At 46.1% G+C, this 22,549-nt stretch overlaps 1 protein-coding gene across 1 annotated transcript; it reads right to left on the bottom strand.

Moving 5' to 3' along the window:
- Positions 1-1,074: 1,074 nt before the first annotated feature.
- C5H4orf54 (chromosome 5 C4orf54 homolog) lies at positions 1,075-21,683 on the bottom strand. The gene is given in 4 exon segments (XM_032633060.1): positions 1,075-5,884; positions 13,220-13,909; positions 13,912-18,614; positions 19,440-21,683. Coding segments are annotated over 3 exon segments (5,424 nt in total). The 5' UTR covers positions 19,508-21,683; the 3' UTR covers positions 1,075-5,884; positions 13,220-13,256.
- Positions 21,684-22,549: the final 866 nt, after the last annotated feature.

Here is a 22,549-nt window from a genome sequence, read left to right as displayed (position 1 = left end):
ATTCTGAGCCAGCAAACTAAGGAGCAGAGGAAGCAGAGGATGAAGAGAGGGAGAGGGTTCTAGCCATAGGCAGGATGGTTAACGCTCAAATGAACTCAACAACCAGCAAAATTACCTAGGGCCAGAGATGGCAGGGGACTGTATAAGAACAGGGGTGCCAGTGCTCAGGTTTAAGGTGTTTGCTAATGCAGCTGGCTGCTGTCGGGTGAAGCACCTGCTAATCTCCATCCCATGTACCCTAAGCCTTCGGCAAAACCCTGACACACATATACAGTCTCAAGTCTGGAATACTCAGGACGGGATGGGTGTCCTGCAATGAAGCCTGGTGGGGCAATGCAATGCAGAGGAAAGGAATGCACACTTGAGGCAAAATGGAAGAATGGAATTTGAGAATTCACTGGAAACAAGAGCTGGAAGCCAGAGGTGAGTCAGGAAAATACAAGGCCTAGAACAGCCCTCAACTTAATTTCTTGCCCTACAACCCCCCAACCCTGGACATATGTAAGGGATTCTGGATCTGTATGTTCTCGTGGAATGTAGTTTCAAGTCTTTTGGGGGCTTCAATCTTAAGGTTTATAGTGACTTCAACCAGTGCTTGACATTTTACAGTACTGACCCTGTGCAGTGGGTCTCCAGATGTGTGCTTCAGATATTTAGGTTTTGAAGGGGGCAGACCGCAATTACTCTCCTGGGCCTCAGTGTGGACCCTCAGGGACACTCGTTGTCTGGATTGCTCTTTGGTGTCAACGGAGCATCTCTCAACTTGGTAGGTGTCCCTCACAATGCTACTTAAAAATGTAAGCAGTTAGATACCTTCGGTTGATCAGGTGAAATACTCCGGGTACAGGGAAAGACCATACCAGACTCTGACCTCCAGAACTGTAAAATAATAAATTTGTGTTGTCTTAAGCCACTAAGTTTGTGGTTCCCACAGCAAGAGAAACTAATACAACCTGGATGTGAAACATTATAATAGAGTATTTTAGTTAAAGGAAGGATTTAAGTTGGAAGACAGAAGAAAATGAAAATGTCCAAAGCTTTTTTCTGAGTTAAAATAAAGAGAAAGAATGCATGTTTCCTTTGCATTTACTTTTACTGGAAAAACAACAACAACACATTTTTTTTTTTTCAAAAAGAGTCAAAATAAAAGACCATTACACAAGATCGCACAATCGCAAATGCTGGCAGTTAAAGGTAAATAAGCTAGTCAGTCTCACAGAGTCCTTGTCTAAGTAGTTTTCTCCACATGCAATCCACTGATAAAGTAATTCTCAGAGCTTTTGGGCTGGATTCACAGTCACAGTGGCCATGCTCACTGCATTCCATAATTGAATCACATCAGACCTCAAGTAGGAACTCTTCCACCAAGATTTCTATCTTGAGAGCAGTTTAAATGTTCATGTTCTTTCCATTTCCCACTGGTTTTTTCATAGTCAGGGGTATAATTCAGCGTTATCCAATGTCTTTCTCCATTTACCACACAATTTACTCTCCTCTGTTTGGGACCTAACTTCCTCAGTCTTCACATTCTTTTCAACCATCACTGTCTTTACTGTACAATAAGATGACTTCAATGTAAATATAGAAACCTACGTCTTCAAAGGGGGAGAAAAAGAAAGGACCACCTGCTAGAAAAAGATACAGGGATGACAAGTAATTTCAGGGAGCCCTGGATAGCACTTTTTGCCATTAATACCAGCTTATAAAAAGCAAGTAGTAAACTTTAAAAAAGAAATCAAATTCAACGTGTTGTGTGTGTGTGTGTGTGTGTATGTTTTATTCTGCACCATTATGAATCAAATAGGAAAATAACTAATAATATGCTCTAGCTGCAACATAAAACAAGAATGTTAACAGCTTACAAATGCTACTGTGAACATTTAGTTCTCTTCTGAGACAAGGGGCATACAAATGAGTCCAATTTTCAGAAACCTCCCCTGGGCCTTGTAATGACATGTGACACAGACGGACACTTTTTTTTTCCCCCCCCAAGGACCAGAGTCTGCAATTCCAATTAGATTCAAGCTCAAGGTACGATTTAGCAAATGCTACATGCTTTATTAATGATTTTATGCACCTGTGAGGTCTACTTAGGACCCAGAAGTTAGAAACAGTCTCTTGAAAATATGTATCATATCTATATGTATACTTCCTTAGGAATTATGTAAAAGTCTAACATAATTTGTGTAGTTGATTTTTATAAGTAGTTTTGTAAAACAAACCTACACATAATTTTTCCCCTCAACAGTACTGATAAAATACAGGGCACCTTTTTCTTTCAAGTATTTGGGTAAAACAGCATACCCTGAGAATTTGGGGTGCAAACCTACACCTTGTAAACTGTAGAATAAAACTCCTCAAGCACCACATTCGAAAATGTATACCGTGATAGCTTTTAAACAGAGACTATTACTGAATGTGTTTTTTCATGCACGTATAATATATACTTATCATGAGATTATAGTCAATCTACTTAAGAATCAACACTGTCCTGCACTCCAAAGTGTTATTTCAGGTAGCATGGGCATTCAGTTTGCAGCAAACACTGACTTCCGTTTCTATGGAATATGAAAATAATTAAAATGCATTAAATCTCTTTAAGAGGCTAGAATGATGAAGTTAAATCTGAAATTAAGAAACTTATATCGCTAGATATTTCCTAGTGATACAAGGATGGATTTGAAATGTGTGTTAACATTTAAGATTTATCATAAAGACGTCAAAGTGTCATTTGTTTTAGCTTACTTACTCAATGATATCCAGAGAGCCATACACATACAGACATACGGAGACACAGGCAGACATACAGAGAACCGATATGTTAAGTCACTAACAGCATATCTGGGCTTCATCTCATCCTGAGGGCAATTTCAGTGAGTGCTTTTTAAGAAAAATACATTCTGGTGACTTAGATTTTCGTACGGGTTACAAATTTGTTCAGTTTTCCAAAAACAATTCAAATGGGGCATATTTCAACCTTACCATTTAACCAACAGGGAAAAACAGGAAATGGATCAAGATTTCTACACAAAATGCCCTGTGGTTCATCTGGAAAACTGAGTCACACATGTCACCCTGAGAGGAAACGGCGAAAGCCAGACTCTGCAATGCTAATTAGATTCAAGCTCCAGGCACTATATAGGAAATGCTACATGCTTTAGTAATGGTTTTGTGTACATGAGCCATAAAAGAGTATTTCAGTAGCTAAAAGGACACTGGTAGGGTAATGGTTTTATGGGTCGGAAGGCTTCATAGACTCTTGGTTTTTCCTACTTAGCTTGGGTTGAAAAAGAAAGGGCACAACTGTTTTATTCAAATATCAATTCAACCTCAAGAAATAATAAAACAATGAAAATGAGGATTTAGATTTACCTCATGTTTTTAAAAATGTTCCTCCTTATCACTCGAGGTGGTAAATGGCCCGGCAGGTTTGATTTGCTTTTTTATGGCTTGATGAAATGGAAAGCCATAAAATTAACAGTAGATGATATGGCATTCATAGAATACTATTTTAAAGTCACATTTTAACCACTTGGACATTTACTACATCCACAGCAGCTTCTCAGAGGACACGGCCTCTCTGATAGAACCGACAAATGAAAAGTTCTCCTTTCTTTCCAAGTTTCTGTCCTAGTTTACCTCCATGTGAGAATTTAAGGCTCAGATCTGCTGGTGATAAGTCATGATAAATAGTGATAAATAGCTTATGGGCTTCCCAGACCCTTGGCAGGTAAGAACTCTACCACATGTTCTAGGAAAGAAGATGTCTCTCATTTTGAAGACCTGGCAAGCCGTTGACTACTTGACATGAGCACTGGGTTTTCCTAAAAGTCATACACATATAATATATACTTATCATGTATATATTACATATACATGATATTATATATACATGTCATTCTAAAACAGTCTTATCAATTCTGGTTCTACCTGCCGAATCCTATCTGAGTTTCACAAGATGCGTTCAAATACGTGAGATTTCACGGTGCTGCTTTAAGTATTCTAAGCTTAAGATCTGAGTCTACTTTCTTGTTTCAATATTAAGTGACCTCTTACCCAGCACATCTCTACTGAAAATGAGGAAAGGCTGATGCTGTAAGAGAAGTTTCCCAGTGGTGAAAAATCAAGCAGGCTCTGGGGTGAATCTGTTGATGTACTTGGGTAAGAAGACCTCTATGACAAAGGAATAACGCTCTCCCCAATATGGCACAAGGGCATCTTTTCCAAACACAGAGACTGTTTCATATTTCATGTTCCATGTCTCAGAGAGGCTACCGCTTCATGTCATAGCTCATCAGCCCAATGACTGATTGAATTGTGACCAGAGCTGACTATTCCTGCCTCAAACCCTTCCTTTTACCCAACAGAACTTCTTTTCAGAGTAAGATCCCTTTAAGGAAGTTCCTGAATGTGAAATTGAGTTTTGTTTTTTTTTTTTTAAAGAGTCCAACTGAGATGGAAAGCATAAATACAAAGTAATGAGATTACACAGATCATACAAAAATCAGTCTCTTAGTTTTTCTACTCACACCTTCAGTTATGAGTAGTATAAAATTCTATGGTTTCAAGAAGCTGTTTTAAGCAGAAACCAATATTGATGATCATTAAAATCAAAATAAGCCTTTAAAAAAATTACCAGAATGCTTTATCTTTGAACAAATAAGTAAATAAGAGGAGATTCCTTTAAAAAAAAGTCTGGGAGAACCTTCCAATTATTGTTTTAAAAAGTAAAGAAATATTCCAACGTAACATTTGTTGAATATATACTGACTCATTTTTATGATGAGCTAAATATTTATCTGTTCAATCAACTCTTCAAAACTCACCGTGAACACTCATTAAAATAACCTTCAGAATTGGGCTACAACTGAGTCAGTACTGAATGTCAATGAAAGGTTCTGTGATTTAGATTCTCGACATCTCTTAAAACCATAAAGAGCAAATGATATAAACCTAGGTCACTGCTATGGGTATGGCTAGGGCTGGAGATAATCAGAGCCAACAAATCAGAGTTTACTTTCTACTCCACTGCCCCAAACAGGTCACTCTTCAGGCTCCAAATAATCCGTGAGAGACAGGAGTGTGCAACTAAGGAGGGATCATTGAAGAAGAAAAATAACCCTATACACTCATAGCAGAGGTTGGATTCTGAGGGAAGTAGATATTTTATACCTTTCTGAAACTAAGAACTTAACTTTAAATGCAACCACTGGCTCTCTAGTCTTTCAAGCCATTCTATCTTAAGGCAACAGATAGTGTCATAGCATTGTACCAATGGGAAACTTAAAACAAGGCACAAAAGTTCAAACCACCTTTCCACAATCACATTTGAAATCATGCTAAACCCAATAAAAGAACATGTAAAACATAACCAAGAGAACGACTAGGCATGATCCAAAATGCAGACCCATCATATTTAAATCCAAACAAGTGCTACAACTCTGCCAGCCAGCCCTGATATATTCCAAGCTTCTGCAGGGAGATTTGTGATCCAAATTACTGATTTGCTCATTCGGTTTACAACAGAACCAATCCTACTCTGTTGTATGATTTGACTGAGCTATGAGAACATGTAAGAGATTGTTTGCCTAGTCACAAATGCAGGAGGGAAAGATGAAGGGAAAGCTTATATTCTGTATTAAAGTATAAAAAGAAATAGTTTTACACAGGAAAAATGCAACCATTCAATCAGCTTCATAAAACTAAAATAACACAAGCTGTCTTAACAGGGTTATTCAGAAAAATATAGGAACTTACACACTTGGTTTATAGAAGCAAAAACTAAGAATAACATATGTAGAGGAAGGTTTCCAGATAAATTCTTAGTGCTGTTACAATGCAGCCTTCTGATTCAAGAAGATTCATCCATCTTTCTGTCTTACTCCTATAAACAAACATAATCAAGGAAAAGATTGTTAGTAAATCTCGCTCTTAAATAAGGAAGAAAAATGACAAAATACATTTTATTTAACTATTTGGCTAATTTCAGTGTGAATAATGATGAAGTTCACATTTTAAAATGTGTTTGGTGAGTGTGTTTCTGAACCTACTAGACACATCCTACTGACTTCAAGAAATTGCCTCAAATGGAACCCTCTCTTTGAAACTTGAATTAAATACAGTCAACCATTCAAAAATGATTTTAGAGTTAAATATTTAGTTTTACTGAAACCATCCATAACAGAGATAAAATAGTATAACCGATATGTTCCTAAAATATACAAAAATGATATTTAAACTAAAGTGAAACATTTGAAATTTACCATGAGTTATTAATCTAGTTAAATGAATAAACTCTATACTCTAAAGTGAATGGTCACTACTTAAATTATGTGGAACTTCACATTGCGCATTTTGTTTAAAATGAGATATACTGGTTAGAGCCTATAACTTAGTTAAATCCATTCTAAGACAAGCATTGACATGTTCAAAAGCTTACTGAAAATTAGCCCTTTCTTTCTGTTAATCTCTTTCTCTCTATGTATCTATTAGAACTTGGCCTAAAGAACATTTTTAAATTAACCTTTGGGAGTTGATATTTGAACGTAATATTATGAAGACAGAAATAGAGTGGCCTACAGGTAGTATTTGTTAGGGGTTAGAAGACTCTAGCGTGTGAAAAGTAACTTCTAAGAAGTATCAAATAACAGCTATCTAATCAATTATAGGCAGAGCAGTGCGGCAAAGGGTATTTTAATCCTGCCATCTAGAAACTGACCTGTGTTAAGTATATACTTAAGGAAAAAGAAGTCTATAAGAATAATTATGGGTTTAGAGAATAGCGCATGTGTATATATTTCAAGTTTGTTGGTTTTACTCTTTTGTGTTTTATATCAAGAAATGACTTTCAAGAGGAAAGGGACAGTTGTGGGTTTGGAAACTTCTCATTTGCTAAAAAGTTTAAAAGTTTTTTTTTTACCTTAGGACACACGGAGTAGCAACAGGAAAAAATATATATAATTACAAGGGGGAGGAGAAGAAAATAGACTAAGAAGAAAAGTTTTAATGGGGATGCAAGGATTTAGTGACAACTCAAGCTGAATCCCATCGTGAAGCAAGGTTGGCAAGGACTCTCTGAGCAGAAGGGGGACAGAGAGAGAGAGAGAGAAACAGTGAGAGAGAGAGAGAGAGAGAGAGAGGGAGGGAGAGAGAGAAAACCGTACAGGATGGGGAGAGCAGTCTGAGGAATGGAAGAGAAATCTGTTTCTACCAGCTTCTGGGATCATTTTTGGGGATCCATAGTCCAGATACGGCCTTTTCATTCTTTTCCAGGATACTGCTTCCGCTTATATTAACCTTCTAGGAATTTTGTTTGAAACTTTGAAAGTAATAAAATGCTCCAATTCCTATTAAGGATGAAATAATAAAAATTGCCGGTTCAACTTAGCAGAGGGGCACGAAGAAGTCAGTAAAGGGAGAGGAGTGACTGCACTGTGTCACCGGGCAGTTTGGCCTGGATGACTTCCCATGATTTTAGGACCGGAACACATGACAGAGTTCAGCAGGGATGTTGGGTCAGATTTTCCCTTGCTCCACAGAGGTCTGTGCCCAGACTGAGAGGAAAATCACCACATGCAGCTGGCCAACTATGCCCAGAGTTGTGTAACATGCTGGAAAGCCGTGGGGCCTACTAGAGGACCCCGACCACAGCCAACTGGCCTGACCCAGGAGATCAGGCAGCCCAAAGGGGACTGCAGAGCTGTGGGCATGACCTCTGGTTTGGGGAAATATCAAGCAATCCTGGATACGGGTCCCTGGTGCTGTCCTGAGAGTCTACAGGAATAAGGGCTGACTTTCTGCCTTGGTGGAGGGCCCTGAGAGGTGAGGGGCTTCTGAGGCATTGATGAGCTTCTAGTCTCCAAGGAAGATAGAGCTCTTACTACATGCCATGGACTTTGTGCCACATCCTTTGCAGTGATTTTACCATTCAATCTTCACGACGTTCCTGAGAGGCATCCCCATTTTACAGTTGAGGAAACTGAGGTCCAGAGAGGGTAAGTCACTTATCCAGAGGAGGAAGATTTTGGGCCAGGGCTGCCTGACTTCATGGTGCAGATACCTGGGTTTTAGTCAAAGCCACACAGTTTCTCTTAGACTGAAAGGCATGAGCCCATCAGTATCCAGTGGGATCCCACGCTCAGGTGACAGACCACACTCACCCATCCCCACATACACACAAAATTATTACAGACCACACACACACTGGGAGCCACAGCCCCTAGAAGTGCTGGAACTGTTTGTCTTTGGGACATAGGAGGGCTAAACTTTAATCAAAAGAAAAACACATACGGAGGCTTAGTATACGCTAGACATCGCCAGATTCAGGGTCAATTTCTTACCTTATTCCCTCCTTCTTTTTTCCCAAATAAGGGAAGAAGGACAATTCACAACAAGGAACTGAGACGGGGAGGGCAGAGAGGGAGAAAGTGGGCAAACTAGGGGTCATCAATAAGAGCATGGGCCCCCAAGCTTGAAGGGCCTGGATTTCAGCTGATCTCTTAATCTGGGACAAGTTATTTTTTCATTTGTTAAATAGGGTTAAGAATAGTACCCACTCGTTTAAAGAATCAAGTAGCACCATGTCAAATCTTAGTAGATAATAAATGATTAATACACATTACTTTTCATGTTTTTATTAATTTTGTAGAGAGTTGAGAAGAAAATATAAGGCAATAAAATTGTAGAGAAAGGCACAAAATAATAAGAATGGGGAAAGCTACCATCCAAGAAAAGAGAAAGGGAGAAAAGAAATGGCAAAAAGAAGACACGAGGAAGATAATAAAATAAAACAGCAGCTGTATATAATAATCAGGAGAGGAAGCCACCATCAAATTAGGGGAAAAAATAGATATAAATGAATTGATTCAAGGATGTAATCATGGGATGAGCTGGAAATGAACTGTCGAGCTTGTAGCCTGCAGCCAGCAGCCTCGTCCGTCACCTGGCCTCATGCACAAGGCTGCAGAGAACGCAGGTGAAGGAGCCGCAGCTTCAAGCCTGCCCTTGAAGCTGTCCAGTCTGTGGTGACAACAGACTCCAAACAGAAAAGGGAGGAGAAGGGAAAAAGCAAAGTGGGGCTTTAAACTAAATCAACTCAAGCGAATGGGAAAGGAGAAACCACAATAAGGAATTTAAAAAAAAATAGCAAAGAACAGAAAGTAAATTCTCAAATAAAAAGCAAGGGAAGAAAAGAGGGGAAGTAAACTGGGGGCCCGACCCCAAGATGGAGGACCAGAAAGAAGAGTGGCCCTGGGGAGAAAAAGAGAAGGGGACTGGGAAGCAGGAAGAAAGAAGCAAATGGAAAATAGACTCTGGTCTGGGATGATTTAGGTTTTGAGTCCCAACTCTGCCCCAGAGGGACACTGTGACTTAAGAAGGGTCACTTAACTCAGAGGGTAGAAATAACTCTGAGGGGGTGAGAAGAAAAGAAAGACCAACGATGTAGGAAGAACATAAAGCACACTCAGAAATGAAGAAACAAATGGGTAAAGTTTTACAGAAAAAAGAATAGACATTCAAAGGAAACAAAATAATTGTAATACCCACTGGGTAGCAGGCATGGTGCAACTTAAAGTTTTCTGTCGTTATTATTACACATTTATCTTTATGCCCTTGTAAACGGTATTTAGTATCAAGTCTCAAATTTTAAAACAAAAATATGGTATCTAAGTGGGCAGGAGAAAGCATGAAAGTGAACATATTAGGGAAGGAAAAATACAGCTACATGTCTCGAATGACAGAAAACAAAAAACTCTCATCAGAAAAGACATCGAAGGTCCTGTGGAGAAGGAACTTTCAAAACTAAAATGAACAAATAACAAAGGCCTGAAACAGAAAAGGCCTAACAAAAATGGAGAGAGTTGTGAAGGTTTGAACTGTTGTGCTCAGCACACTGGTGTGTTATCAATGGGTTCCTGTTGGGACTTCCCGGCCTCTGGGCCACCGGCTGGGAACAGCCTGGTCCATTTATCACAATGTGTGATGTCATTACTAAATACAAATAAAATACGTAACATTGCTACTTATCTTCTGAGATGGGTTGTGACCTGGCGAAGTTTGAGGAGCGCTGCAATTTTCACCACAGGAGGGAGAGGAGCAGGGAAGACCCTACCTATGAAAGCAAAACTAGAGGAAAATTCATAAGAGAATAATCCGAGAGTAGCAGCAGCTGGCTATGCTCAAATCTACACAGGGGAGAAAGAAAGGCTCCCTGTTACAACGTGCAGCTAAAAATAGATGATGAAATACTTATTATTTGAGCTGGAAGGAATCTTAAAGGTTAAGACAGGACTTGAACACTGGTTTCGCAGTTCTGCATGTACGGTCTGTGCCCTCCAGCTGGCTCCTGGGCTGTGGGACGGTACCAGGTCACGTGTGGCTTTATAGCCTCGCTGCAGAGTACACCGTGCCTGGCGGAGTGTAAACATGTAATTCACGTTTGTTGAATGAATGATGGAATTAGTGCTTTTTGTTCAGACGTTCATTTCACAAATGTCTGGAGAGGCAGAGCAGATCCATTGCACTTCTCTGCCATCCTTCTTGCGTTTCATGCCTCCTACCAACAAACAAACAGCGCATGGCGTGGTCCAGGAGCTGGGAGCCAGGCCCATCCTGGCTCTCTCACTCTCTGGGGACCTCAGCAAAACCGTTTCTTTCTAAGCCCTAGTTTTCTTCTCTGTGAAATGCTGTGCTTGGATCAAACCATTTATGTGACTTCTAGTTGAAAGGGGCACATAAAACCCTACCTTACCGCAAGGAAAAACTCTGGAGTAAGTCTGGTTTTCAAAGGAAATCTTAAACTGAAAACAGCTTCCAAGCCTTCTCACACTGACCATCCGTATTAACACCAACTGATGGATGGGGGTGTACAATGTAATTTTTGATATATCTGAACCATGTTTAAATTTTTTTCACACAAGGAAAAGAACTATACACTTCTTTTTTATGTATCTGACTTTTCTTTGGAAAGTGGCATAGGACTTTCAGGGTGGTGAGTTTTGAAGGATTTTTATAATGATTTCAGTTATTATCTGAATTTGGGTAATTAGATTTTTGCCTGTACACAAAAAGCTAATAACTAGCTCCTGACTAGTCTTTCGCTTTCTATCTTTAGGACTAAAATAAAGGTTAAAGAAGGGAAAGCTTTCAAAGAAATCACTGTTCAAATCTCCAATACAGAAAACTCTGATTTGTATTTGTGTCTGATGGAAACAACTCCAGGCCTAATCTCTCCAGGCTCAGCAGACAGGAGAAAGGCCAAAGGCAGCTGCTACAGGGACACGATTCGATTCGAGCGTGTGCCCGGTTCCTCCCTCCTCTGGGCCCTGTCCTCCTTTCCCCTTGCTCTGCACCTGCACAGCTCACACAAAGGCCTCGCAGGATTAGCTGCTCCCAGAGAGCCGTAGGTAAACATCCCACCTGTCCAGAAGATGAAAATGCTTTTATCTAGAGGCTACTCTTTTCCTTCTACAAAATGAATTCTCTAAATCTGCGCCTCTTCCACATGCATATTTCTTTATTTTCTACACCGAACAATAGATACATTATTTATCTTTAATCTTCCCTCCCCTCTGTATTTGTGGTCATTACATAGGGCCCGTTGCAAATTCTTGGAAAGGAAATCATCTGTTTCTAGATTGCAAGTAAAATGAGGCTTGTGCTTTCACCTGAATTCTTACAGAAAAACCCAAGGATTTTTGAACAGTGGCCTAATGTTGTCTTGCACTCCGAGAAATGTAATGCATAGTAACAATCCCTTAATTTGGAAAGGTTTTATATTTTGCAATACACTGTTGTATCATCTGACATTCAGATACATTTTGAGGAGTAGAAATTATTGACACATGAGTGTCACATGTGCTAGAGAGTTTGCATGTCTAAGAACACACAGCCGGTGAGAAGACGCTGGGATTCTGATCTAATGATCCTACTTCCTAATTTAAGGCTCTTTCCTTGAAGAAAGAAACAATGTTCCTGTTTGTTTTAAGTACAGAAGAGAGAGGAATGGCTTATTTCTTTCATATAAGCGTAGAAAGGGTTCCTCTCCTAAAAATAAAGGTTCAGTATGATCTTACCAAGGAGTGAAACTCCTCAGAAGCATTTATGATGTCAACCCTTCCTCATGTGAAGAGGACAGGAGAATGAGAGGGCAAATTTCTCCCCACAGGGCTGGCAGCTTTGTGCTGTATCTGAAGGTTGCCCCTGTCTTATGTTTTTGACCTGAAGTGTCCTGGTTCAGAAAACCCGAGCTCACCTTTCCTATCAAGTTCCATGGACTGTAGTTACAGCCAGGATTCCTGTCGGTGAATCTGAGTTAACTTGGGTGTCAGGATCTACATCTACTTCATCTGATTTCCTTTAGAGGGGGCAAGGGGGAGTTGATTCTTTTCTGAAGGGAGAGAATGCAGATAGGAAAATGAGTGCCTTGTAGGGATCAGCTGCAGAGCGTAGTGGGTTCAGTCTGAACGAACTGGATCAAACACAGCAGCTCCACTTCAGGAGTCACTGCAGGCCCGGAATCTCCTCCTCCCCTGGAGGTCAAGCCGAGTGTGTGTGTGTGTGTGTGTGTGTGTGTGTGTGTGTGTGTGTATGTAAAATACCCTAAAGACTGGACTCACCTAAGAAAAAGTATTCTGATTGTCTGAAAACAAAAACAAGAGCTTAAAAATACAGCCTTTTTGTATAAGAAACTCCAAGAGGAAGATGTGGTGGAGGGAGAGAAGCCTTTCTGTAGATTTTAGAAAACCTCCTAACAAGAAAATGTCAGTCTTTGACTCTCTTTACTCTGAGGAGTAACCAGAGTAACGGTGTCCCCAAGGATTTTCGTGCCTGTCACAGGGGCTGCTAAGAATAGAGTGAAGCTCGCTCACTCCACAAAATCCAGACCGGGTTTTTATTGCTTCCCCCTGCCAATCTTCACCCAAGGCTAACCTGAGAGATCCAGGGTTCACCTCCCTCCCACTCACTGTGGGAAAAACACTCAGGCAATTTGAAAAGGTCAAAGGGGAAAGGCCAGCTGTGGGACTGAGGAGCAGGGAGAGAAGGAAGCTTGGCAAGAAAATTAGCTCCTTAATAATACGGATGCAGTTTTTGTTCTGTTCTTCCGAAATGCCCATTTCCAGAGACAGCCTCCGCTGCTGTAAGTCTGCCCCTTCAAACACAAAGAAATAGGACTGCTCTTAATCCCTTAAACCTGATTATCAAAGTGATGTCCACTCACCAGCAGCTGCGCCCTTCTGCTTTCTGGTGACCGCCCATCATCTGTGTTCCACCACGAAGCTCATGGTGGTGCCGTCAAAGGAGGGGGGGGCGATGATCCGCGGCCCCAGGGGCTGCGAAGTGATGCTGATGACAGGCTTGCCATGCAGCTGGGCAAAGCCCTTGGCCCCCACCAGCTGGGATGTGGCCGCTGGGGCAGAGGAGGAGGTGGGAGACTGACCGGAGGACATGAAGTAAGGGGCCTCGGTGAAAGATGCAGCTGCCTCTTTGCTGGGGGGCTCTGCTGCCAGCGGGGAGAGCTCGGCGCCCCTTGGAGCGTGAGCAATTGGCGTGGGCTGCAGGGCATTGGCGGGCAGCACCGTGGGCAGAAACCCGGGGTAGATCATGTAGGCGGGACCGTAGGCCCCCGGACTCAGGGCCAAGGGAGGCCCGGGCAGGGACATGGGAGCCACAGCCTGCTGCTGGGAGGTCATGGGCACGTCCACATACTGCCCCGTCTCGGGGTCAAACAGTCTCCGGGTCATGGGCTGTACTGGTGTGTCCACCAGATAGTACTGGCCGGTTGTCACATCCAGGAGCATCTTGCGCTGGGTCTGCGGAGGCTGCGGCTGCTGGAAGGGGTCTGTGGGGACCGGAGCTGGGCCCACAGGCGCCGGGGCAGGCATGCCTGGTGGGGAGAAGCAGAGGACCTGGGCTGCGCCCCCTGGAGGGTGAAGGGCAGCAGCTGCTGGTGGTAGATCGTGGTGGGGGGATGCTCGGGGCTCTGTGGCTCTGCGGGGGCAGTTCCCGTGCCCCGGGGGTCGTCAGGCTTGGTGCGCCAAGCTGGCCGGCTGGTTCCGCTGACCTGAGAGCCTTTGGGGCTACTGGGGACCTGACTGCGGGCACTCAGCGGGGGCAAGCTGCAGAGAGAGGTGGCTGAGGAGGGAGGGGCCTCCCTCCCCGCCCCAGGCCTGCCTGGAAGCTCCCCAGCTGCAGAGCTCCCTTTAAGGGGGATGGTCAGGTAGTTCTCACAGTCGCTATGGCTCTTTTCCAGATGGCTGCCATTCTTCCTGTTGGTCACCTCTTCGAGAGATGCCCGAGTGGCCGGAGAGATCTTGAGAGACCGGAGTCCCTGCGATTTGATGCCCTTTGCCGCCGAAGGGCTCTCTGCAGCGGGGCCTTGTGGGAACTTGCCAGCGACACCCCCAGTTTTCTGGGTGCTGCTGGCGCTCACTGTGAGCATGTTCTGGTGGCTGGGGAGCGGGGGCAGGGGCTGGGTTCTGTCCACATCCTTGTGCACCGGGGGGATATAAAGGGACCGGGGCCTCTCCCTGGCCAGGTTCTCAAAGGCGGCCGCGCGGGCGGACACACTCTCGGCGCTCGGGTTGGAGTTCCTCCGCTGCAGACGCTCTATGGGGCCCCCTCGCAGGACCACACCTGCGCCTTGTGCCCGGCGCCCCGCTCTTCCGCCCCCACCCACCCGTTTGGCCAACTTGTCGGGTTCCCGCTCAGCACCCCCGGCCCCTCCTCTCTCCTCACTGGCGATGAGCGACAGGACGTGGCTGTCGGTCATCAGGGGCAAGGGGTCGCTTTTCCGCTTCCACTCGTTCCTGTTGAAGCTGTACAGCTCTTCCATGGACCTCACGGCCGCCGTCAGCTTCTCCAGAGCATTGCGGGATGTCTTGGGGCCCCTTCCTTCCTCCTTGACCTCCTCCTCCTTGGCCTTCTCTGGGGTCTTCTGAGCCTTGGAGACGATCTTGAGCACGGGCAGGTACGAACCCTGCTCAGGCTTATTGGGGGCGATGGTGGCCACGGGCAGCCTGCCAGATGCCCTGTGAACCAAGACTGTCCCTTCTGGTGAGGAGGAATTCAAGGCCCTGCTGCTGCCCTCCACGCCCACGTTCTCCCTGGGCTCTCGGTCTGTGCCGTCTTCCCTCTGGTTCACCACAGCCTGGCACGTAATCACCATGGGGGACAGGGATCCCGATCCACCAGCTGCAGGAGCCAGCTGCCTGGGTTTGGGCCCGGTCAGCCCCTGCTCTGGGGTAACGCTGCCCTTGTCACTGCTGTCCCCTGACGCTTTGATGAGTTTCCGGACATCTCTTACCTGGTGGAGGGGGCCTTGGGCCTTGGACTTGTCCCTGACATCTCTCACCTGGAACTGGGGCACTTTTTCCAGGTTGTCCCCCCGGAAGAGTTTCTGCTGTGCCCTGCTGTTGTCCTCAGTGGTCTTGAAGAGGTTCGAGGCGCTGCCACTGGCCAGTTTGGGTGTGAGCAACTTGGCAATGTTGAAGTCCGAGCTCGGCTGTTGCACGCTTCCCAGCCGGATCTTAATTTCGGGAGCCTTGGGCCTGACCACTGCTGTGGAGGTGGCCTGGGCAGCGGGGTGCTTGGTGGCCTGCTTCCCCGGCTGCTTGTCCTTGGGTGTCTGCTGGATGTTGGGGACAAAGAGGCGAGACATGATGGTGGACTTACTGGCAGAGATCTCCCCGATATCAGCCCTCCAGTCGCCCCCTTTGGGGAGTTTCAGCTTCCCGATGGGGGCCTTTTCTTCCCGCTTGTCAGCCTCCTTCTCCTTCCATGACCGGAATGCACTGTTCTGACTACGGAGGAAGATGCTCTTGACAGTCTCTGACGCACTCTTTTTAATTTCACACACTTCTACTGGGGGTCCATTGGCGAAATTACGGCTGGAGCCTGCATGGCTCTCCCGAGGGGCACTGGCTTTGAAAACTGGGGATTTAGACCCAGCTACGGACCCCTCCCCACCTGCATCAGACACGCTGACCACCGTGTACTCAGAGCCGGCCTCCGAGTGGCGAGAACTCTGCCTCTGCAGGCCCTTCTCCCGCTGCTTCTCACCCCCGGGGGGAGGGCCCTCCGTCTCCTTGGAGGTGCTGGAGAGGTTATGGTGGGATGTGTCACTGACTTCTCCCCTCTCCATTTTGAACTCATGTTCCCGCTGCATCTTCTTGGAGATGACGTTTTTGAGCAGACTGGAAGCAAACTTGGACTTCTTCTGGGGGCTGTCAGCTCGGGAGGCAAGCCTGCTGCCCTCAGAGGTCTCCGAGCCATCATCCGTGTACACTGACCCGGGGCCCTTGCTGGGGCCTTTGGTGGCCCTGCAGGGCCCCGCGGCGGAGCTGGCTTTGCTCTCACTGCGTAAATTCAGAGGCTCGAGAAGGGTGACCACGTGGGAGCCCGACTGGACCTGCTTCTGGAAACACAGAGGTGTCTCCACGTGTTTGATCTCCCCCTCGACTTTGCTGACCACGAACTCCAAGGCCTTGGTCTGGGACTTCTTGGACTGGATGTAGAGCTGGTCTGCGGTCGTCCTGGCCCCACTGCCCTTCCTCAGACCCGCAGCCACAGAGGCGGCGCTGCTCCTGAGGAGACTCTGTTCCACCCTGGCTCCAACGCCTGCGCATTTCAAGTCCAGGAAGGCCGACCAGCGCCCAAAGCCGACTTCGGAGAGCGAGGAGGACTCCCGGGAACTGATGTTCAGAGCCTCAAAGTAGGGGTAAGCGAGGCTCCGGAAGGCCCGGGAGGTCAGGTTACGCACCTCTTTGTCGGCGTCGTCCAGCTCGCTCACGGCACTGGAGGCCCCGCTGGAGGAGTCCACCAGCTCCTTCGCCCGGACGGCCCCGCACCGCGTTTGCAGGCGAGCAGGGACGGCGATGAATTTCTTTGCATGGTCCTGAGCCACGGCTGCAGCCGGGTCTTGCTTCAGTGAACTTGAATTGTGTTCAGCAGCTGTAGAGACGCGGAGGCTCATGTCGCCTTCATGCTTGGCAGCGTAAATAATGTTTTGCTTTGCACACACGTTGCTAGGCTCATTTATAGCCCGGGAAGTCGGTTTGATTGATAGGAGGATCTGGCCTGCTGCACTCCCGCAGCTGCTTGCGGCGGCTGAGGCTGCCTCCAGCGGCTGCAGCAAGGGCTCACACGGGGTGGCAGTGCCAGGCCCCGTGGCTGGGGGAGTGGGGTTGCTGTCCGAGGGGCCGCTGCCCACTTCCGTGCTGCTGGTGTCGCCACCGCTGCTGCCCGCGCTGGGGCGGGCAGGGTCACTGCCGGTGGGGCTGGGTGTCCGGGTGGCGTTGGTGCTGGGAGCGGTGCTGAGGTAGCAGCTGTTGTCATCGTCCTCTTCGCTCGGCGTGGTGACGTCCTCTGGGGTCTCGTCGCTGCCACCAAAGGAAGCATAGTCCACGAATGAGTAGATCACGTTGTTGTCCTCGAAATCCCAGCGGGAGGCCAGGCCCACGTCGAAATCCGTGTCCTGCTCTACCTCGCTCAGCTGGATCTCGTGGGTGGTGATGTAGTGAGCCTCCTGATTCTGGGGGGGGTCCCTGCTGCCCTGAGACTTGGTAATCATGTCTCTGCACTCGGTTCTCTCTCCGCCTCCTGGTTTTCCCCCTTCTTCTCCTCCCTTGGGCTGGCAGCTCACTGCGTTCTCACCACTGTCACTCTCAAAGTCTAACAATGAGGACGAGGTGGCCAGAGCCCCTGTGGATGTGGTGGTATCACCCGTCTTGGAAAGGCCACCTTCCTCTGCTTTGTCCACCAGGGCGGAGGAGGGAGACGAGAGGTTGCTGCCCTCATCAGTGCCGGAGAACTGGGGTCCGGAGGCTTCCAGGGAGGCAGGATTCTTCTGGGGGGCTGGAGCCTCACACTCTTGGCTGCCGGCTTCGTCTTGGGCTTTCTCCTTGGGGCTGCTAGAGCCCCTCTGATCCCCCGGGCGCTGCTCCAGAGTAAGTCTCATGGTCCGGGGACTGTCCCTCTGCACTCCAGCTGAAGTGCGCATCTCCACATATTTCTCTTCTCGCTGCGAGGAGGCCGATGGCTTGAGAAGTGGCCGCAGCTGCTGCTTGAGCTCCTGGCGATCTTGAGCTCCGCTCACCCCCTCCCTGACCTCCTTCGGTCTGGCCTGCAGATTCAGCTCAGGAGGGGCGCCTTCCATTCTGAGCCCTCGCCTAGGTTTCAGCGACAGGAGAAGACAGTGGGGAGCACCGGGGCGGTCCCGGGCCCCTCCCTGGCCCTGGAGGGGCTGCAGAGTAGCCCGAAGCAGGGTCCCACGTGCCTGGATTGGCCCCAAGGCTATAGGCACCACTGCCGCGGCTGCCACCACCTTCCGGTTCTTCAGCCCCTGTGGCGGGGCCCGGGTGAGGCTGAGGGAGGAAGGAAGGCTCCTGGATGGGGCGGCAGAGGTGGTCTGTGGCCAGGGGGCTGCGGCTCCGGCCGAGACCGTGGCCAGTTTCCCGTAGCTGAGCTGTTCTGTCCAGTTGTTTGCCTGGCACCATCGGCAGCTAGGAGTCTGAATGCCGTCGGCCACGGAAGGAGCAGCATCTGTAGGCCGACCCCGGGACTCCCAGAAACGAAAGGAAAGTATGTGCTGTTTCTTGTGAAGCCGTGTTCCTTTCCTGGATGGGGTAAGAGTGGGTCACATCATTCCAGAAATATTTTTAGTGTCTATTCCCTAGTCATACGGAAACCACACTTGAGGGTAGAGAGAAGAGGCTCTAAGATGACGAGAGAGTGTTGGGGGTGGAGGACGCATGTGGGTTCTAACTGAAATCAACCAAATGTCCTATGTAATCTATTACAGGGATGTCTAGCAAGTATGAAATTGTTCTTTACTGACTGTCATCTTTCACTCCCAAGTCTGATTAGATGTTTTTTTCCCCCTTGTTCTTAAATAAAACCCAAATTCAGCATTGCATTTCAAATCAATTAAGGACAGCTCTGAAAGACTTCAAAATCTCCCTTGAACATATGGTAGCTTTAAGTTTGTCTCAAAATCTATGCATTTCCTTTCTCTTTCATCTCAAATCAATCAAGTTCTGGTAATAAAACTTTTCACAGGAATAAAACACTCTGTCCTTCCTTCCCCAAAGTCCTACTTTATGAAACGTAATCTGTTTGTTTAAAAATAGGAAGAAACCCTTCTAGAATCTTTACTGTGCACTCGAAGTGTACAGGGGCAATTTTTAAAGACTTAGAACTTAACACTTCAAATAAACTTTTAATTATAGTCACTAAACAGGAGCACATGGGTTAAAAGTGACACGACTTCAAATCCCTACCACCTCAAGCAGGTTCCTTAAACTTCTAACACCGTGGCGAGACAATAAACCTCCACTTAAATATAGCCTGGGCTGCAGCCTCACGGGTCAGTTACACTGGCTGAATCCCAGACCTGCAGGGCACCAAGTCAAAAGGCACAGAAGAGCGACGAATGCACTTACCCTTCATGAGTACAGTACGGCTTGGAGGGAGGTTCAGAGAGGAAATGTGACCCACTGGCATGCCGCATGGCAACGAAGCCCAAATCCCAGTTCACTGGCTCTGAGATCCTTCCATTTCAAACAGTTCAGTAGTTGTGTAAATGAATTCGCCAGGCAACCCAAATGGGGGTTCTGTACTGGCCATCCTCAGAGCAGATCCCTTGGCTGCTATCCATGGAGAACCACGACTCTTGGTTTGGTGAGATCTGGCCCTCATCGTCTGCCAGGCCCAATTCCACCACTATACATAGTCTATGTGTCACTTATGCCGATTGAATAAAGCACTATTTTAAACATTCACATTCGTGGGGAACAAAAATAACACCATCAACCATCCCCTTCCAACATGAAGGCAACCCTCACACAGAAAAATGTTCCTTCCTCTGCATGGGCGTGGGAGGAGGCATGGAGTGGGGGCCCCTAGCAACTGAAGCATCGCCTTCTCATCCTTGGGATGTGGACGGCACAGCCCTGCCATTCTGCCCAGGACAACTCCCTTCTGCCCACATCACTGCCATTAAAAACATGACATAGGGAAGGCTGGCAATAATACCAAGTATCACAATGTGGACATAAAGCCAGAGCGCTAGATGAAGAGAGTAAAAGAGAAAAGGAAACAGAAGGAAACAGAGAGGGGGAGAGAGGAAGGGAACGAAAGAACAAGAAGGAGAGAGAGAGAGGACTTGCTAAATTTGCAATCAACTGTTTTGATTATGGAGAACCGTGTGTAATGGCACAAAATCGTGGATTCTTTTTTTTTTTCTGTAGGCGGACCTCTCACTGTTGCGGCCTCTCCCATTGCGGAGCACAGGCTCCGGACGCGCAGGCTCAGCGGCCATGGCTCACGGGCCCAGCTGCTCCGTGGCATGTGGGATCTTCGCAGACCGGGGCGCGAACCGGCGTCCCCTGCATCGGCAGGTGGACTCTCAACCTCTGTGCCACCAGGGAAGCGTCCTGGATTCCTAATGATAATAAAAATTTTAAATCATAATAATTACAATATGAGTTACAAAGTGTTTACTATGTGTGAGACGCCATCTGAAGCACTTTTAAATGTGTCTGTATTAATTTATTTAATTCTCATTACAATTTGGTGAGTTAGGTACAATTATTGTAGTGGTTTTACAGATGGGAAAGCTGCAACACAGAGATGTTAAGAAATTGTGGAGCAGAATTCAAACCCGGGCTGTCTAGTTCCAGACTTTGACCCTAAACCGTGATGCTGCAGAGCCTTGCTGACTTCCGCGCTCAGATACTCTCTAGGGCGCCCAGATGCTCAATGAGACGGGAGCAACGCATCCTAGGCAACTTCACCTGCATGACCACAAGTCAACCACATCACCGTTTCTCGGTTTTGTTTTGTTTTGTTTATATCATCAACCTGTGTACACATTATGTATTCAGGGATTAAGGAACATGAGCGTATACGTAAAATGAAATAAAATATAATCGGCTCCTCCAGGCAAGTAGAGTGTTCTCAATGCCCCATTTTAATTTTGCTTTGAAGCCTTGGACGAGAAACCCTGAACACTTCCTCAAGCTCTGTGGGCCATGCACACTCCACAGCTGAATAGAAGATGGAGTTTCTGCCCATCAAGGCAATTATAGTCTAAGAAGAAATTTTTCCAGCACTTTCCATATGGCCCTGTCTGTCATGACAACTCAGCAGATTTTAGAAGTTTTGCCTTGCAGTTGGCAAAGTACAAAATTGGAAGGTCAGATGCCCTGGATGTAGGTTAAAGCATAATTGTCTAATGCCCTGAGTTCTGGAAACTTACTTCCAGAGTTTTGCTTCCTCCAGAAAGTGCACCCCTAGCCAAAGCCCCCCAGCAAAGAGAGAGGGTTATCCTAAAAGAGGTACTTACCTCCAAAATATCCGTGTGCCTCCTTTTCTCTTTTCTGTCTAAGTGAATGCCAGTGTAGGAAAAAATCCGTAGAAAAACCTTTTTTAGATAAGGTCAATTTCTGAAAAGTGGGGTTTAATTCAAACCACAAATTCTATTTAAAAGTCAAAAAAAGCAGAGAATTTGGAGTAGGACAGATTCTATTAAAAGATTTAAAAAAAAGAAACTCATACATGGAAAAACAAAGACCAGTTGTAGGGTAAAGTAAAACAATTAAGAACACCAGACTTCTGCCCTCTGGCATTTTCAGAGCTCTGGATCAGTGTGTTACGATGCCATACTCTCAATTCTTTTGAAAAAGACTTCTGTCATTCATTAGCCATAGAGCCTTTTATTTCCTCACATGACTACAGTCATCTTTTTTTTTTTTGCAGATGAACTCAGCCTACCTGATCTCAGCTCTTGAGCAATTAACAGTGACTAATGCCACCAGCATTAAACCATGTTAAGCAAGCATGCTTGCCAGACCAGGCAAGGTATACTCGGCAGACAGCTTTATATGGGAATTCAAAGAGCAACAAAAAGGAAATGACTTGTGTCATTATTTTTATCTCCGCAGAGAAAGTTTCTTAGCATTCCCTGAAAGTCTTGTGAAATGTATCATAGTAGGGAAAACTTTAACATGATTAAAGAAATGAAGAATGAAGGCCAGGCTATCCACCAACTGGTAAAAGGGTATGGTTATGTTTCAGGTCTCTGACAGTGACATAGTATGATAGACAAACACCTCATTTGAAAGGAAGAACAGTTTATCAGAGGTAGACTGGAAGAGCAGAAATGAAGAGGTAGGTTTAAATTCTGGCTCAAACTAGGAGTTGGACAAAAGATTTTCCAAACAGAAACAGTCTCAGGATTCTCTGGGGTACAACAGGAGAGAGAAAGGGAGAGAGAGACAGAGAGACAGAGAGAGAGAGAGAGAGAGAGAGAGAGAGACTGATTACTTTATATTTTGTGTAAGGCTTTCCATAAACACCTTCACGCCTATCCGCGAACACTGATGTGAAGGAGGCTTTGCTACAGGCCGCTGCTTAATGCCCAGAGTGTAGCCAGCTCTTCCTCTTCCTGGCCCAGGTTGACACCTGTAAGAATTACATCTGAAGGAGCGGCACCATTTTCGTTTGTTTGTTTGGTTGGTTTTTTGGCTGGTTGTGCCAGAGTGTCTATTAT

Source organism: Phocoena sinus, chromosome 5 (genome assembly GCF_008692025.1).
Source record: "Phocoena sinus isolate mPhoSin1 chromosome 5, mPhoSin1.pri, whole genome shotgun sequence".
NCBI lineage: Eukaryota > Metazoa > Chordata > Mammalia > Artiodactyla > Phocoenidae > Phocoena > Phocoena sinus.
This window is presented reverse-complemented; position numbering and strand designations above follow the sequence as displayed.